General features: G+C 44.8%; 1 protein-coding gene across 1 annotated transcript in view; it reads right to left on the bottom strand.

Moving 5' to 3' along the window:
- Dnah8 (dynein axonemal heavy chain 8) overlaps positions 1 to 18,547 on the bottom strand; it is a 239,804-nt gene that overhangs the window by 58,132 nt on the left and 163,125 nt on the right. The window contains 5 exon segments of the mRNA XM_059282134.1: positions 7,423 to 7,578; positions 8,324 to 8,476; positions 10,617 to 10,690; positions 13,802 to 14,004; positions 15,291 to 15,409. Of these exon segments, the coding sequence (XP_059138117.1) occupies positions 7,423 to 7,578; positions 8,324 to 8,476; positions 10,617 to 10,690; positions 13,802 to 14,004; positions 15,291 to 15,409 (705 nt within the window).

Here is an 18,547-nt window from a genome sequence, read left to right as displayed (position 1 = left end):
TATTAGCTAGGATAAAATCATGAACAAGTTATAGAAGAAATTCTGCAAGCCAGGAGGTTTTAATCGCTGAATTTGAAGGTATGCTTTTAAACTATTAACGAAACCATTAGCATTAATTTAGATCCAGTTGTTCTGACCCTCAGGGAGAAGAAGAAGTCCAGAAAACAAAGAAATTCAGAGCCCTCTCAAAAACGGGGAGGTGCGCCCATTACTTCTTGACCTGTACTTCTTGACTTTGGTTGCCACGTTAATGTGACTCTCGTCCCCATCACTTAACTAATTGATTAAAGAAGGACAACCAGCCCAAGAAAAAGAGTTTCTACACAGAAAAAAGACATGAGCAGGGCAAACAGACAGCCTACAGAATGGGGGAGAGCTTTTGTCTGCTATACTTCAGACAGGGGGTTAGTACATAGAATATACAAAGAACTACAAAAATTAAGCACCAAAAGAAATTCCTGCCAACTAATAAATGGACTATTAAAATAAACAGATCTCAAAAGAAGAGACACAAATGGCCGATGAGTATTTTTAAAAGTGTTCAACATCCCTAGCCATCAGGGCAACACAAATTAAAGCTACTTTGAGATTCCATCCCCCACCCAGTCAGAGTGGCGACTGTCAAGAAAACAGACAACAAACACTGGTGAGGGTGTAGGGAAAGAGGAGCTCATACTAGTGAAGCCATTACGGAAACCAGGCCACACCGCTCCTGGGCATCACCTAAAGGACTCTGCTTCCTGCCACAGAGATACCTGCACATCCATGTTCATTATTGCTCTCTTCACAATAGCTAGTAAGTGGGGGCAGCATGGATGTCCATCAGCAGATGGATGGATACTGGAAAATGTGGCATATACCTAACGGAATTTTATTCCACTTTCAAGAGAAAAAGAAAATCATGAAGTATTCAGGAAAACAAGTGTACCTGGAAAGTTTACTATTAAGTTAGGTCCCTTAGCTCCAGGGAGACAAATATCACATATTCTCTCTCATGGATGTACAGATCCTAGCTTGTGTTTCACACACATATATAAACATACATATATATGTTTAAGTGGGTGTGAGTGTGCATATAGGCTATGAAACCAAAGGAGATACAAGAGAGGATAAAGAGGTGTTGAAAAGGGAGTTGGAGAAGGACAGGAGTCACGTGACCGGAAAGCAAAGGGGGGCTACTGGGGATAGAAGGCTACAAGGAGGGGCGGGGAGATGGGGAAGAAGTGGGGAGAGTCAGTGAAAACAAAATTTGTTTGAAAATGCCACGAAGAAGTCCGATACTTTGTTAATTAGAAAGATAATTTTTTAAAAGCTGACCAGACAATCCCAGGAATTTGGACTGAGTTAAAAATGTCTGCAATGTATACTAGGAAGACATGCACACTTGAGAGTTCTAAAGCACGCCGTCCCACCGTGTCCACAGAGAAGGTGACAAGGAGTGGGGGCATGCTGTTGGCAGAGGGCAGACTGCGGTCCTAACACTGTGTGCTTCTTCCCATGGCTTCCAGACTCAGCATTCATGTTCCCTTCATGTCCACAGAGTTTGGTTTCTGTTGCTGTGATAAACACCATGACCAAAAGCAACTTGAGGGAAGACAGGATTTATCTGACTTACAGGTTACAGCCCATCATCAAGGACAGCCACAGCAGGAACCTGGAGGCAGGAGCCTAGAGGCAGGAACTGTACCAGAGACCATGGAGGAACACTTCTTACCTGTTTGCTTCCTGGTTTACTCTCAGCTAACTTTCTTACACAGCTCAGGCCCACCTGCCTAGGGATGGTACCACCCATAGTGGAACCTACATCAACTAACAATCAGAGAATGCCCCCCTGGACATACCACAGGCCAATATGATAGAGACAGTTCCTCAGTTGGGGTCTATCTCTTCCCAAGTGTGTCAAGTTGACAGCAAAACTAACCAAGAGAGTTGGCTTATCTTGTTGCCTCATGCTAAAATATTTGGTCCTTTAACCAGATTTGGAAGCTTGGCCAAAGTCTTCCGTCTTTGTCTTCCTTTTGGTGAAAAGACTCACAGTTACCTGAGCCATGCTGGGGTCAGTCACTTATCCTAATGAAGGAAACACCCCCAACCCCCAAGTGAGGTCGATTCCAAGGCTAACTCAGAGTTTTGAAGTTCTTGAGTAGATGTCAGAAACATTGAGGTGAGACTCTTCCAGATTTTTCTCCAGGGTGGCATGGGGCTTTCCAGATAGCCACAAGCAAACCATTTCTGTGGTTTCCTCCATTGTGTAAGTGTCACACAGCACAGCCTAAGTCACTTAGTAAAATGGGAACACGATCCATTTTTGCAAAAAATAAAATAAAATAAAAAAATCTACAGTGAATTTTACCTAATCATTTGACTTAATTTTTGAAATTTAAGGCTCAATTAGACAGAGGGCTGAGTGAGATGTAATTCTTTCTTTACAATTACTGGGGATGCTTGAACTGGCTCCATGGAAACACTTCCATTTATATGCACAGAGTGATGGCAACTCCCCTGGTCCTTCAATGCCATCTTCAGAAATTGCCCCGTACCAAAGCTTGCCTCCTATCATGCCGCTTCTCACCCATTTTCATTGAAAGCATTCTCTTTTCAGGTCGGCTCACTGAAGCCCAAGACAGGTGAGTTGATCTTGGGGAAAATATTCTCTTAAAAAAGACAAGATCTTGGTGGATGCTTTTTTTTTTTCCTTCACAAAAATCATTTCAAGGTCTCGTGTCCATCTGTACATGCATCCGCCCACCCACTGATCTCTCTAAATGACAATAAAGGAAAAAAGGAAGAGGCCCAGAGAAATGGCTCAGCAGATAAACATGCTCTCGAAAGCCTTGACGACCACAAGGTGGGCGGACAGAACCGGTTCCCTGAAGCTGTTCTCGGCCCATATGTATGCTATGTCACATGCCCCCCCCCCACCTCAAATAAACAAAAATGTAATGAAAAAGCATCAAAATAAAGAAAAGAGAAAAAAATACACTCAGCTTATCAAAGCAGTGGGGGCTGGAAGCTCATCTGGAATCTTGGATGAGGGAGATTTTGAGGTTTAATTAGAATGTTGAATCTCTTCAGTCCAATTAGTATTTTGGAAGCCCTGGGCCAAGGTCTTATTAGTACAATAGAAAAACATTAGAATACATGTGTTCTCAAGAAGTTTTCATCTAGTCGAGAAAATAAGACCCAGAAACAAGAAAAGGACAATGTGACAGCAAATGCAATTAGCTGCTGAAATTAACCAGGACGATAAGCCTGGGGGAGGGAAAAAAACAGACACTCGACTCAAGGCTTCCGGTTCACAGCAAAAATGAGGCTGCTCTGTGAGAGTGGACAAGAGGCTTGCAGGGTTGGTGAAGGCACGGAGAAAACACAGACGCACAAGTCTGTGGAGAGGATGGCAGGCTGGAGGTCGTGCTGCAGTCCAGGGCGAGCTCTGGGAGCAGCAGGGACCCAGGCTCACTTCCTTCAGGGTAGGATATAGATAGATTCTAACACAAAGCTCCCCCAACTCAAAGACATTGGTAAGCAGGAATGCGATGATTTTAAGAGGGCTGGAGTACTCCGTACACAGTTTGAACCATCTAGTTCTTCCCCTCTGTGTGTGTGTGTGCACACGTGCGTGTGCTTGTGTGTGTGTGTGTGTGTGTGTGTGTGTGTGTGTGTGTGTATGTGTGTAGAAGTCAAAGCTGGATGTCTTCCTGTATCACTCTCAATATTATTTTTTGACACAGAGTCTCTCACTGAACCTGATTAGGCTAGATGGGCTGGCCAACACACCCTAGGGATCCATCCCCCTGACTCTGCTTTCCCCCAGCTCTGGGATGACAGATATGGGCTGCCACAGGCAGCATTTGACAGGAGTTCTGGGAATCTAAACTCAAGTCCTCATGGCAAGCACTTTGCAGAGTTCCTTTTCCCCCTGAGGAATACACAAAACGGAACTACCTATGAAATACGGAAACGTCCCGAGATCACTGGTGAGAGAATGCTCAATGGCTATGCTAACGGGGCTGAAGCTCACCCTGATTTTATGTGTGGCTCAGTGCACTTCATTGGCTGTAGTTAACCATCAAACCTAGTAAAGTAGGGAAATGAAGTACCCAATAAAATGAAAGATACAGTCCATACTAGGCGATACGAACGTAATGATGAGAGGCTAAAAATCACAAAGATGGTCAGAACCAGCAGGAGTCATGATGACAGGGGAATGGGAAAGAGAAGCTTGCATCATGTTGCTTTAATTCAGAAACACTTAAATAAGGATCTTCTAAATAAGCATGCTTGCCAAAGCAAGAACTTTCACGTGCACGGTTAATTTTGAAAAGGGGTATTTGGTCAAGACTTCACCCAGACAGAACAAAGCACAGAGGACGCAAACACTTTCCTGAATGAAAACACGGTGGTGGTGGCATTTCCTGGGCCCTGGTGATACGACTGTGTTTATTGAATGTTTAAATTACTTTAAAGGCTGAGATTTAAAAAAAAAAAAAGTTCACCTTTATAACTACCACTGCAGGACTCTGGAGATCCCAGAATCCTTCAGGGGCTTGTTATCCTGGACCAAGAGCAGGACGACCGTAGCAAAGAAACAGTAAAACCTCCGTGGGTAAACCACTAGATAGGTCTCAGGTGTTAGAAACTCTGTGGGCAAAACCCAAGGATGAGGAGAGGGATTCCCAGACATGAGAACGTTCCCCAAATGGCAGCAGACCCCTCCCTGAAACGCAGTGGCTGTTTGGGTAGCATCGTTCTCAACTTTTGTTGTATATCAAAATCACATCGGAAGTTCTTCAATGAAAATCGAGTCTTCCCATCCTCCACGACTGGCTCCATCATCATCATCATCATCGTCACCACCACCACCACCATCATCATCACCACCATCACCACTGCATCTTAGCCACAAGCATTCCTTTGAGAATTTACATCTCAAGCTTCCCTGTGTGCATCAGAACCCAGGTATCTTTTACACTTAAGATTCATATATACGCGCAGAGAGAGAGAGAGAAATGGCTCAGTAGTGAAGAGCTCATACTGCTCTCCCAGGGAACCACAGTTCAGTTCCAAGCACCCACTTAGTTGGCTCATAGCCATCAATAACTCCAGCTCCAAGATATCTGATGTCCTCTTCTGACCTCCTCAGGCATCTGTACACCTGCATGCACGCGCACACGCACACGCGCACACACACACATACAACAAAACAAACAAAACAAAAACCTAAAAGCACACTTAGGCATTTTTTTTAAAAGACAGATTCTCTCATTAAACCTCAAATCCACCAATCTGACCAGACCAGCAGCTGGTCAAGGGATGCAGAGATCCGTCTCTCTGCACCTCCCTTCCCCCGACTCTCACCCCTCCCACCTCACTCTCCTGGTGTGGCAGACACATGTGGCCTTGCTCTGATTTTTCACATGAGTCTCCAGGATCAAACTCTGGCTTCATGCCTGGGTGGCAAGCACATCATACACTGAGCTCTCAATTGAAAAAAAACTATATTTTGTTTTATGTTCTCTCTCTCTCTCTCTCTCTCTCTCTCTCTCTCTCTCTCTCTCTCTCTCTCTCTCACACACACACACACACACACACACACACACACGTGTGTGTGTGTGCACATCATGGCATAGCATAACTTTTGAGGGTAGAGGGCAGAGGGTAGAGGATTTTCAGGAGTCAGTTCTCTCCTTCCACCATGTGCTCTAAGGACGGAATTCTAGTAGTCGGGTTTAGCAGCAAGCACCTTTACCTACTGGAGCCATCTTGCCAGACCCTCGATTTTTTGTTTGTTTGTTTGTTTGGTTTGTTTTTTGAGACAAGGTTTCTCTGTGTAGCTTTGCACCTTTCCTGGATCTCGCTCTGTAGACCAGGCTGGCCTTGAACTCACAGAGATCCGCCTGGCTCTGCCTCCCAAGTGCTGGGATTAAAGGCGTGCGCCACCACCGCCCGGCCCTCAATCTTTTTTTATACTGACATTCCACTATTAGCTTCCCAGCCCTGGAGTAAAAATACCCAGGGGAAAGACTCAGGGACAAGAGGAGGGAGGACAGGGGAATCTTTGTTGGTATGTTAAATGATTAGAAAAGCTCTTAATTAAAATATATATATATATGGAAAAAAAGAAATAAAAAAATCCTATAAGGTTTCTTAGTTACTATAAAATTACAACATAAACAATTAATTAAAATAAGCATTTAGTAATAATTAACAGAAGTTAATCAGCACAGCCTAACAGGGTGGGGACCATGGTTACCTTTCCCCCACGTCAACTACTAAGAATTACAGCCAAGACACCCCAGATCTACCATGGATGATACAGGCTCTCTAAGACTCAATTGCCTTATTTTTTTGTATTTGTGTGTGTGTGTGTGTGTGTGTGTGTGTGTGTGTGTGTGTGTGTGTACATGAAAGCCAGGAGACAACCATCGAGGGTTGATACTTAAACCCTCTAACTGGCCTGGAACTCACCACGTAGTCTAGGCTGGCTAGCTGGTGAATGTCAAGGATCTGTTTGCCTCTGCCTCCCCAGCCCTGAGACTACAAGTGTGTGCCACCACGCCCAGCTCTTTATACGAAGGTTCTGGGGGTTGAACTCGGGTCCCTCTGCTGCAGGGCAAGCACTGGGCTGACTGAGCCGTCTCCCCAGGGCAATCGCCCCCTTTTGAACGTGGTGGCAACCCTATCTTGAAAAGCAGTAGTTGTTACTATCCGAGAGGGTGTGGATCAAATTCTTGGCCAACCCAGGCACTTTCAAGACCAAGTTTGGCTCTTAATAATCTCTTCGTTCATTGTACAAACATTTACTTTGCTCCGTGTTATGGTGTGAGTAGGAAACGCCCCCCACAGGCTCATGTGTGGAAGGCCGAGTGTCCAGTTGGCAGTGCCATTTTTGGAGGGGTTGGGTTGCAGGGAGTCGGTCCCTGAGGGTTTAGAATTTGAGGGGTATCTGGTCTGTGGCAGTATTCTGTCTCCTGGCCACCACAGGGTGACCAACCTCTGCCACATGCTCTTGACACGAACGTGTCTTCCTTGTCTTGATGTCGAGTGTCCCGAGCCATCTGACTTAACCATCTGCAGCTGTGATCCAAAGTAAATCCCTCCCCCCTTAAACTGCTTCCCTTGGGCAGGTCTCAGAGTAAGGAAAAAAATGACCAAGGCACTGTGACTATGACCTCACAATGCTGTGACCTCAGGAGAGTGAGTCGGCAGGATCAAAGGCAAGACCTCTGTACCCACGAAGCTGGCAGTTGCACAGTGGGGGTGCAGGCGGAATCTGTGACAAAGGCATACTAAGCCAGATGGGGTGAACTGCCAGGGGGGAAGTGAGGGGTGGGAGGCTGATGCCATCCCCCCAGGAACTTCTCCCATGGTGGCCACACCAACTCATTAGCGCCCCCTAGTGAACACTGCTCTCCAGGTTACCTGCACGGTGGAGTGCAGAAACGCCACTGTGTAGAGCATGGGTTTCCACATGGGTAAGTTACTGATGTCCAGAAGGTCTTGGTTGATCCCAGCGAATGTCCTTTTCAGGCCTGCCCGAACACCTTGGGGTGGCTCATTTGTGAACTTGAGAGAAGTCTGTTGGGAGAAGCAGTTGTCTTACTGTTACAAAGTACTATAAAGAATGCAACTGAAATCATGGTATGGGGGCTGGAGAGATGGATCAGTGGTTAAGAACACTGGCTGCTCTTGCAGAGGACCCAGGTTCAGTTCCCAGCACCCATAAGGCAGCTTCCAACTGTCTCTATAACCCCAATCCCGAGGGATCTAGTCCCCTCTCCTGGTCTCCAAGGGTACTGCATGCATGTGGTACACATACATAAATACAGCCAAAACAACCATATACATATAGTGAATCAATTAACTAATAAAAGAGAAATCATGATATGTTAGGTAACAATAACAACATGCTTATAGCATAGAGTGTGTGGGCTGGAATTCGTCAGAGTAAAAGCCAATTACATTTGATCCATGAACAAATTAATATGGCCTTAGAATTCTTTTGTGGAAGTACTACATAAGCCTGATGACTCTAGTCAAGATTAATACACCCTGTTGTGTTCCCTCATTTAAAAGTTTCATGACATTTATTTATTCTTCGGGTGGCCCAGCAGATGCCACAGTGCACACACGTGAAGGGCGGAGGACAACTTGTAGGAACCTGTTCTTTCCTTCTACCACGTGGTTCTGAAGAGCAAACTCAGGCTGTCGAGCTTGGTGGCAAGCACCTTTATCTAAGGAATCCTCTTGCCCTTCCCACCCACCCTTCAGTGCCATCCATCATGAATCATGCCGTGGACTTGGTTAACTCTCAGTCACAAACCTGGAGTAATGTAATTGGAAATCGGTCGTGGGGCTCAGTGGTTATCCATACTCGGAAAGAGTCCTCCATGGATTCTGTGGTCAACAACGTCTCTAGTAATTCTTCCATGAATTCTAGACCAAGGTGACAATTTTGCAGTAATACCCAACCACCCTGTATCCAAAAACAAAACAAAACAAAAAGAGCTCATATTTATTTTTTATACCTTGTGATTATTTTACCAAAACAAAATGCACCATTTCAAAAATAAGTTTGCTTACGGCATGATTGTTTTATTTTGAGCCTATATGTACTAATTTAAAAAAAAAAGCTGCATGTTAATACTGTCATCTGTCCCTGGCCCAATTTGGTGACTTGAAGTCAAGTGGCTAACGAGTGTTGCACTTGGCTCCTCAGAGATTAGAAATGAAAACTTGAGTGTGCGCGCCATCTAATGGTGAGGTTGGTAACTTGCACAGCCTTGCCTAATGTATGTCAGAATCCATGCAGCCTCAAACCACGAAGACAGCTTCACCGCCATCCATAAAAGAGCTTGTCACCTTCTGAAAGTCAGAGGTGATGTATGTGGTGGCCATTTGCTAACCAAGTTCTAAATCGTCATCACATTTCCCAGGGACTCCTGAGAACATGATTTATTAAGCTCCACCTAAACGGTTAAATAAAGCAGTTTTTAACAGTCAGTCATCAGAAACAATCACTCCCCCTATGAAAACAAGACCAGCCACTCACTTGCTGGGTCAGTGCCTGGCTCTACTGTTCAGGCTGGCCTTGAACTCATCATGTAGCCTTGAACTCTCAAGTCTCTTTCTCCTGACCTCCAAGTACTGAAACTACCGGTATGCTTCACCGCGCCCAGTACATCAATATTTTAATATTTAGATACATCTAAATATTAAATATCTAGTCTACTACGGTAGACTAGATAACTGCATCTATAAACTGTCAAATGCAGTAATGCATGATAATGTATTTAAAACGTGCCTTCAACTGGGAGGAAAAAATCTGAGTCGGGCTGGCTCACGCAGCAAAGAGGATGGATGCACTGGGCTCATAGTGAGTTCTCTAGGAGAAGATGGAACTCAGCATCATGAACACAGTACTTCCTGGTCCTTTACTCGGTATTCAACAACATCAGATGTGTTTGAAATCTGGGGTTTCTCAAGGTCACAGTACGGCCACACTTGTATTTGTTATTTTCTTTTCTTTCTGATAATGCCATTATCAATACATTGTGAGAAACAGATATGGAAGTTACAAAAACTATCACCCCAAAGAAGTTGAAAGTAAATTTAATATTTAAATTAAAAGTTTTACCATTCACTGAAACTACAAAAAGGACCACTCTTGCCCAAAGTAGAAGAGACAAATCACCCAAAGGGGTGGAAGACTTGACTCACGTAGAAATAATTGCACATCATTGCCTTGATATATAAATTAAATATAATTTATTATTGAATTTAATTAGGTGATAAAGATTAAGGCTTAGGGCACTTGAGAATTAATGACCAGCTTGAAATTTTGATGAGCTAAGTAGAGCTTTGGACCATTAACCCTCACTGGTCATTAATTCCCAGGGGAAAGCCATGACAAAGTCGCCACAGACATGATGAGACCAAACACTTTAAAACAAACCAAGATTTTTGTCTTACTTTTATAAATTACGCCCTTTCTTATTACAGCCGAGAGGGCTATCTGCAAAGCATTTCTAGAAAGTTAACGATCTGTGTATTTATTAGGCACAACGCCAACCACTTCTCAACATTCCACTTCCATAAAAATCATCATCAATATTTAAACAGAAAGTCCTCAACTATTTCTTATTTGCCCACAACGATCCATTAATGAAAAATGAAAGCCCGCCTTTAACTGAAAATTGAAATTTAACTGTCCCGATTTGTCCCTTTATTAATAGTGATCATGAAATTCCAAAATGGCTGGAGTTGTAACCTTAGGAACCAGATGTTGTGCCTTCCAGATTGTAAATAGATAAATGTATGGATGGATGGGTAGATGGATGGAATGAAACAGAAAAACAAAGGTGAATGTGGACCATAGAAAACAGCAAGCTTGAAAAAGACATAGAAAACAGTCCTTTCCATAGAGCTCTAAGGAGGAAACTGCCTTGAGATGTAAGGTTCACAGACAACCAAAGGTCTGACTATGCATCAACAAGAATGGGAAAAGAACATCAGAGGAAGGAAGCTTCCAATCACCATGGCTTTCCAAGGTAGACCAGATGGACGGAGGAATTGGAGCACTTAGGTCAAAATGGTGATGGCTCCTGGTTGCATACCTGTTGCATGGACATCTGAATCAGCTTTCGAGCATGCACTTCTTGTCCTTGTCCCATTGAGATAGTTCTACATTCTGCAACACAAGAAGCTCACAATGACAAGACGTCAATTTTACCACCGTTTCCCTCCCTCCTTTCCTCTCAGAAGGACCTGGCTTTCCATGGTGCTGACCAGAAAATGTGCTGCACAAAGAACTGAAGATACCAAAACCAGAGGGAGGGTGGGATATGACAGCAAAAGACACAGGCTGGATTCCAAAAGAGTGTACACGCATGTATGCATGTGTTTATGTGTGCATGTGTTTATGTGTGCATATGTGAGTGCACGCTCCTGTGTGTGTGTGTGTGTGTGTGTGTGTGTGTGTGTGTGTGTCTAATTTGGGGTCTTTCATTTTGCTCTCTTGATTTGTTTACTTGCTTTTAGCCAGCTGCATACTGATTAAATTATTGCCATTTGATAAAGCTTTAAAAATTTAGGAGTGTTCATTTCCAATTACTGTTTTTTCTTTTTTAGCTTTTGTGGCTATTCTTGTCCATCTATGCTTCTGATGATCTAATATCTTCCTGGGATCCAATTAGGGGAAAATGATGTTTGAATTTCAATTAGACTTACACTCAATTTATAGACTAATCTATAAAATATTGACACCTTTACAATATTGAATTCTTATGCTGGGAATCAGTTTTAACTCTATTTATTTGAATTAACTTTCTATGTCACTGAGAAAGTTTTATATTTTTCCTTAAATGGGTATTTTTAAAAATGACCCATTTCATCTTTATTGCGAAGTTAATGGAATTTTTTACATTTTATTTTTACAAGAAAGCACAATTGATTTTTTTAAAAAATATTTATGTTGTGAGTAGTCACCTTACTGAACTGTTCTATTAAGTAGGATAATTTTCAGTTGATTCATTTGTGGTTTTAAGCTAGACAATTACATTGTCTGAGAGTAATGGTGGCATTTTTGGTCCCTCCTTTTCAGTAGTTACATCTTTTATTTATGATCCTCACAATACATTAGCTATATCTTCCGCAAGGACATTTAATCACCGTGGCAGTGGGCAGACATCTTTGTCTCGAGTCTGACTTTAATGGATACAACTCAGTTGTTCACCAGCGAGTCTGGGGCTGATGTCTGCGGCACATCTGTCACTTCATAGGGTAGTCTGCTCCTAACTTTGCAAAGTCAAATATAGATATTGAACTTTTTAAAAAATGATCTTACTATCGTGTGTGTGTGTGTGTGTGTGTGTGTGTGTGTGTGTGTGTGTCCTTCTGGCTGACTCTCTGTGTGTGTGTGTGTGTGTGTGTGTACGTGTGTGCACATATGTATGCCTTGGCCTAAGTGTGGAGGTCAGAGGACAACTTGCTAGAGTTGGTTGTCACCTTCCACCTTTATATGAGTTCCGGGAATTGAACTCAGATCATCAGTCTTGGCAGCAGACACCTTTTTCAGCTGAGCCCTCTCACTGACCATAAAATGCTTTCTAATCTTTATAAAGTAAAGGAATTAACTCTGTAAGTACAGCTATAGTGACTTTATATACCAATGCCAACAACACCCAGGTTCCCTGAGTATGTGGATATAGGATAGTGCAAGCCTGTTACCATGTCCCCATCCTTGAGTCCCCCTGACTCCATCACTGCTGACATGTTTAGGCGCTACAATTCTTTGTCCTGACTCCCCTCCCTGGGATAATATTCTTTCTGTCTCCTATTGGTAATGAAAAAATATATCTAATATCAAGAATGTGGTGCTCCTTTATAGGGGGTTAGGGCTGGAGAGATGGCTCAGAGGCTAAGAGGCTAACTTGCTAACTTGCTACTCTCAGAGAGGACCCAAGTTCAGTCCCCAGCCCCCACATCAGGCAGTTCACAATTGCCTGTAAGCCCAGCTCCAGGGAATTCAACACCTTCTCCCAGCCTCTGTGGGTACCCACATTCACACACACACATCTACACACAGACACACATGGACACACAATTAAAAATAAGATCTTAAAAAACGAGGTGCTTTCTCCAGAATCTGTGCAGCTATGGACCTATGAGCCATCATTTACTCCTACAGAATGTGGCTACAGTTGCCGCACATCCTGTTCAGTTCTGTTCACATCTGTCTTCTCCAGCTGTGTTCTGTTTATCCCCAAACCTCTAAGTGACTCATTACTGACTTGTTATTGAACGAAAGCATGAACAAATGAATCCCTGGTCATCAGACATTACAGTAATGGTTCCAGTTTTTCAGTTGGTGACAAAATACGCTTCGGTGTCATTTTATATAAACATGGCAGCAGCAGACAATTGCTCCTCGTTACTCTTGCTACCTGCTGGCCGACAGTATGGCCATCTGCTGATAAAACAATCTGTGATAGATATAGCTTTATTCCTTGGCTGCTCAAAGACACCTGTGTCTCAGATACAAATGAATAAAAAGAAGGGGAAAAGCTCAATTTTTAAGTATAGCTTTGTTTCATACACAATTTCTTTTTTCTCATTCTTTCTTTTTAGACAGGGTCACAGTATGTAACCCTGGCTGGTCTGAGACTCACTGTGGTGATATTTTATTTGTATGTTAATAAATAAAGTTTGTCTGGAGATCAGAGGAAATAGCAAGCCATTTTAAGTAAACACAAAAGTCAAGCAGTGGTAGCACATGCCCTTAATCCAATCACTTGGCAGTCAGGGTCTCTGTGTTCAAGGCCACACTAAGAAACAGAGCCAAGTGTGGTGACACATGCCTTTAATCCCAGTACCAACCATAGAGACCTGGAGGTCTGTACAGACAGGCAGTGACAAGGAAGTGAGGTAGCTGGACTAAGAGCCAATGAGAGGGCAGAACAGCAAGGCAATAAAGTGCAGGTGGACAGGAAGTAGCACTTTGGAAGCTGCGGCATGGTGAGGTAAAGCTGGCTGGTAGCTATTCCTACTTTCCTAATCTCTAAGGCTTTCACCCCTATATTTGGCTCCGTGTTTTTTATTTAATAAGACCACTTAGAAATTCGTCTACAACTCACTCTGTAGATCAGGGTAGCCTGGAACTCACAGAGATCTGCCTGCCTCTGCCTTCTGAGTGCCAGGTTAAAGATGTGCACCACCAAGCCTGGCCACAGATACTTCTCTAAGAATCACCTATAAACGGTGATATTCAGAGCAAACACAGGTATGCTGTTAAATTTCATACCCAGCTTCAGTTTTTTGGCCAGTGCATCAATCTGGATGGTGGGGTCAGAGCCCATGGACAGGAAACAAATCAGAGGCGTGTGTGTATCACTCTCTTCCCATGTCTTCTCCAGATTCAGGATAACTGGTTCTGTGTACTTCTCCTCAAGAGAGTCAGCGATGTATTTTCTTGCTTGGAAAACGGTGCGGTCTGGGCACCACGATCTTGAGATGAATAAAAAAAAATTAGAAGAAGTAAGTTCAACATGCTCCCCCTCCGTCTCCATCTAATTCCAAAGGTGCGAAGGTAACACATTTAATTAACACAGGGATAGCAAGCGAATCCTCCCTTCCACCGGGCTGTGTGAGAGGGGCGGCAAGCTTTGCCATCCCTGGATGAGCACAGATTTAATCGTGTGAGGTTTTGGTGCCAGGCACTGGCAGGGAGCAGGGTAGAGTCAGTAACAACAGAGTGTCCTCTGCCAGCCTCAGTCCGTGGTGGAGGCTGACCTGCCACGGACTCTGAGGCTCTGCTGTCTTCAGAGGGGATGGAGGTGCCCAAGAGGCCAGAAGTAAGCTCTCAGCAAGCATCTGTGTTCAAGCCGTCTGTGTATCACACACCCTGACAGACTCAACACACACAGACACACAGTGAATAAATAGATGCCAGACAGCTGACCATTTAGATTTGAGGTGCTCTGTCTCTCAAACAGATTCTCACTGATCGGTTAATGACACGGCTCGTGTGACATGGGTCCAGTTTTAAAACGATGGGTAAAAGGCAAATGTGCTTATTTCATTGAAAACAAGTAACCCTTTCATACTCTGCTGAGCAGGAAGTCACCACTGCGGCCACACTGATCACCCTCATGGGTGACAACAGCCAGCAAACAGCATTTCCAATGGCAAGCTCTAATTTTCTAATGTGCTACATTAGGAAACATAAAACGTCCCTAAATAATCCACCTCTGTTATTCATATTGTGTGTGTGTGTGTGTGTGTAGGTGTGTTTGTGTGTGTACTTGTGTGTGTGTATTTGTATGTGTGTGTGTGTGTGTGTGTGCTTGTGCACAAACCACAGCAAGAGTATGGAGATAGAAGGATAACTCACTGGAGTTGACTCTCTCCTTCCACAGTGTGGGTCCAGGGAACCAAACTCAGCTGGTCAGGCTTGGCAGCAAGCCTTCTACCCACTGAGCCCTCTCACCAGCCCAAGTTCCATCATTTTTTTTTTACAGAGGTAAATTCAATAATGAATGATTCACCCAATATCAAATGGATAAAGGAGACATAAAAACATTTTCTTTCCTGTGTTCACTAAAAAGCACTACTGTTAATATATTGTTGAAATAGACCTCTTGCCCGCCGTCATTCATTGTCAAGGAACTGCGGGGCTGCTCCCCCACGCAACACACAGAACAGTGGGGACGCGACGATGTTGACTGCGGAGGTCAGACCTGGGACGAGGGACAGTGAGTGATGCTTCCAGGTCTTGCTGGCTCTGTGCTCACCTGATGAGCAGGAGCTTGCGGCAGGTATCCAGGGAATCGTTATATCCATCAGGGATGATCTCCTCCTCCGGGGCATCTTTGTCGAACCAGCTCTTCCACCCCTTCTCATTCCGAGATATCTACAGTAAAAGCCAATAAGCAAGCCACAAGACTGCGTGAGATCGGAATGTGCCAGACCTTCCAAAGGACCCCCAGAGAGCACAACCCACTGTTGTTTACAATGGCCTGACTACCAGATACAGTGTAACTACTGCTTTCAGTTTTGTTAATTGCCTTCCGGGGCTGTTCCCTACAGTTAGAACAATGTATCAGTGACACAATGGTTAGCAAGGATGACAACAGACCAAGGCTTCTCAATCATGACACTTAGTGACACTCCGGGATGGACATTTTTATAAAGTGCAGGACTGTCCTGGGCATGGTAGTGTAACCACACTGGCAGACAGACGCTTGTGTCCCTCCCTATGGTTAACATATTCAAACCATGGGACCCTAGAAATTGGAATTTCACCCAGGAACCTCATGCTAGGAGAAGGGAGGGCTGAGGTCCCGGAAGCAGCCAGAGGAATGAATGTGCCTCACAGAGAATGACTGACAACCTGTTAGGCCACCTTGCAGCAGAGACCAGAGCTGACACAGTGGTGGAGTCAGTGACGGGCAGAATGACACTGTGAGATGGCCTGCTTATACTGTGAGCTAGCCTGCTCATACTGTGAGCTAGCCTGCTCATACTATGAGCTAACCTGCTCATACTGTGAGCTAGCCTGCTTATACTGTGAGCTAGCCTGCTCATACTGTGAGCTAGCCTGCTCACTCAGGCACTCCTTTTGACGTCTACAGTTTAAACCTGAACTCTATATCACATCCCTAAAGACAGATTGGGAGCAGGGAGTCACCAGATCTCTTTGTCCCTCTTCTCAATGTGGCTACATTGAATCTCATATTTCTGCTTTTCACTATTAATTCATCTCTTTAATTGGCTTATTGGGACGGGCGGTTGAGCCTGTGAGCACAGGCTCTAACCCTAATCGATTTGGTAACAGTAAGCATGCTTCGAAGCATCTCCGGCCTCTACCCACTAGATGCCAGTAGCATCCCTGCCTTTGAGTTGGAATAATCAAAAATGTCTCCAGACACTACCACATACCCTGCTGGGGGTGGCACAAAATGGCCCTCCACTGAGAACCATCGATGTGGACCAATTCCCCCGAATGCTGATCTCTATTTAAAAATAGCAAGAGAAGCCAAAAATCCAAACTTTTATTTTCCTAGAGAGACCTTAAAGCTGAGAGCGGGCAAAGTCTCTCCAAGTGGGTCTCAAGTATCTGCTCATCAGGGCGCATGCAGCGGACCTAGGGGGTTCAGAAGTATTAAAAGGTGCCCCTGCTGCCCAAGAGCCATTGAGTCTAATTATAAACCCTGCACTGCTGAGCCTGTCCCATAATCCTCAGCAACAGCCAGGCTGGGGTCCTTAGAAGATGGTTTGTCAGCACTTTTGAGAAACCTATGGTGAGCATTAAAAGCAGACGGCAGAAGTTCACATCTCAGATCCTATGTGCCAGGCCTATGGACTGAACTTTTTCTTAGATATTCTCTCTCTCTCTCTCTCTCTCTCTCTCTCTCTCTCTCTCTCTCTCTCTCTCTCTCTTCTCTCTTCTCTCTCCCCCCCTTTCCCTCTCTCCCTCTCCCTCTCCTTCTCCTTCACCCCCCCCCCATGTTATACATGTATATGGTTTGTGAATCTGAGCCACTCAGCAGGCACAAGCCCTTATCAGGTGACTTCCTCCATCACTCTCCGTCTCACTTTTCGAGGCAGGGTCCCTCACTGAACCTGGAACTCACCATTTCAGCTGGCCTGGCTGGCCTGCAGGCCCCAGTGGTCCTGCTGTCTCTGTTTCCCAAGCGCTGGGATTGTGGACCCGGCACCAAGTCTCCTGGGTTTTTTGTTTGTTTGTTTTGGGGGTTTGTTTTTTAAACGTAGGTCCCGAGGGTCTGACGGCAGGTCCCCTTGCGTGCGTGGTTAGCACGTCACTGACGGCGCCATCTGCCCAGCCTCTGGTTTCTACCCTTCTTATTTGGGGCCCAGAGAGGTGGAAAACCACTCAAAACTGTGCATTCCGTGAGATTCACAGAAGAGGACACCAGAGAGTGGGTTGTTAACCAGACTCGACTAACTCTGCAGATCAATTGCTTCAGCCTTGTCCCTGGGGCGGTATGAGATGAGGGAGGGGTTCTGAAGTGCATCTAAACGGCCCCCTGAAGACTGCAGTGGCTTGTTGCTCTTCCACCTTATTCTCAGGGGTAGATCAAACCCAGAGGTCCTAGATATGGCTAGTATCTCTATCCAATTTACCCTGGGGACTCTGTATTTGTCCTCTGAGGCTGCCAGGCCCACCAGGCCCACCAGGCATCTGCCTGGGTTTCCGAACTCTGGTTTTCCTGTTTACGTGGCAAGCGCTTTAACCACTGAGCCATTACTCCAGGTCACTTTATGTCTGCACCAATAAGCTAATTTGATATTTTGTAAAAGTACACCATCCTCTTGATTTGACTCCAACTCGAATTCTCACCAATGACTTCATCGAAAGCAGAAGTAAAACGCAAAAGCATTGATACAATGGAAGGGTCCACTCACCCAATCCTTGTACATCTAGGTGTAACTCACGCAGGACTAGAGAAAGAACCCTTGGGGGCTGGGGTAAGTGAATAGGCCGGAAGGGATGGACTGGGGGCGGCTGCGCTGGTAAAGCACCTGCCAAGCTACCCATGAGGCCCCGAGTTAATCCCCAAGCGCCCATGTAAAAGGCTGGCCGTGGAGGCCTCTGCTTATAATGCCAACACCAGGGAAGCAGAGGCAGTAGATCCCTAGGACTCTGTCCCAGACAACCTACCCTACTTGGTGAGTAAGACGGATGGAGCCAGAGGAACGACACCCAAGGTTAACCTCTGGCTCCTACATGTGTGTGCCAACATGTGCATGCATAGTTGAGCACACACACAAACCCTCTGTCCACCATGTAGAAGGAAGGTTTATTCCCAATGCCTGTGAAAAGCTCCCTTTGAAGTCCATCCATCCACACCCCACCTCCCCGGCCCAGGAGGCCACAGTCTTGGCTTTAATTCCGTGCTTCTCAGCCTGTGAGTCAAGACCCCTTTAGGGATTGAATCCCTTTCACAAGGATCACCTAAGACCATCAGAAAACACAGATATTTACATTGTGATTCATTATAGTATATGAAGTAACAATGAAAATACT

Source organism: Peromyscus eremicus, chromosome 16_21 (genome assembly GCF_949786415.1).
Source record: "Peromyscus eremicus chromosome 16_21, PerEre_H2_v1, whole genome shotgun sequence".
In the NCBI taxonomy this organism is placed as follows: Eukaryota; Metazoa; Chordata; class Mammalia; order Rodentia; family Cricetidae; genus Peromyscus; species Peromyscus eremicus.
The sequence above is the reverse complement of the archived record's forward strand: the minus strand, read 5'-3'. Positions and strand labels throughout refer to the sequence as shown.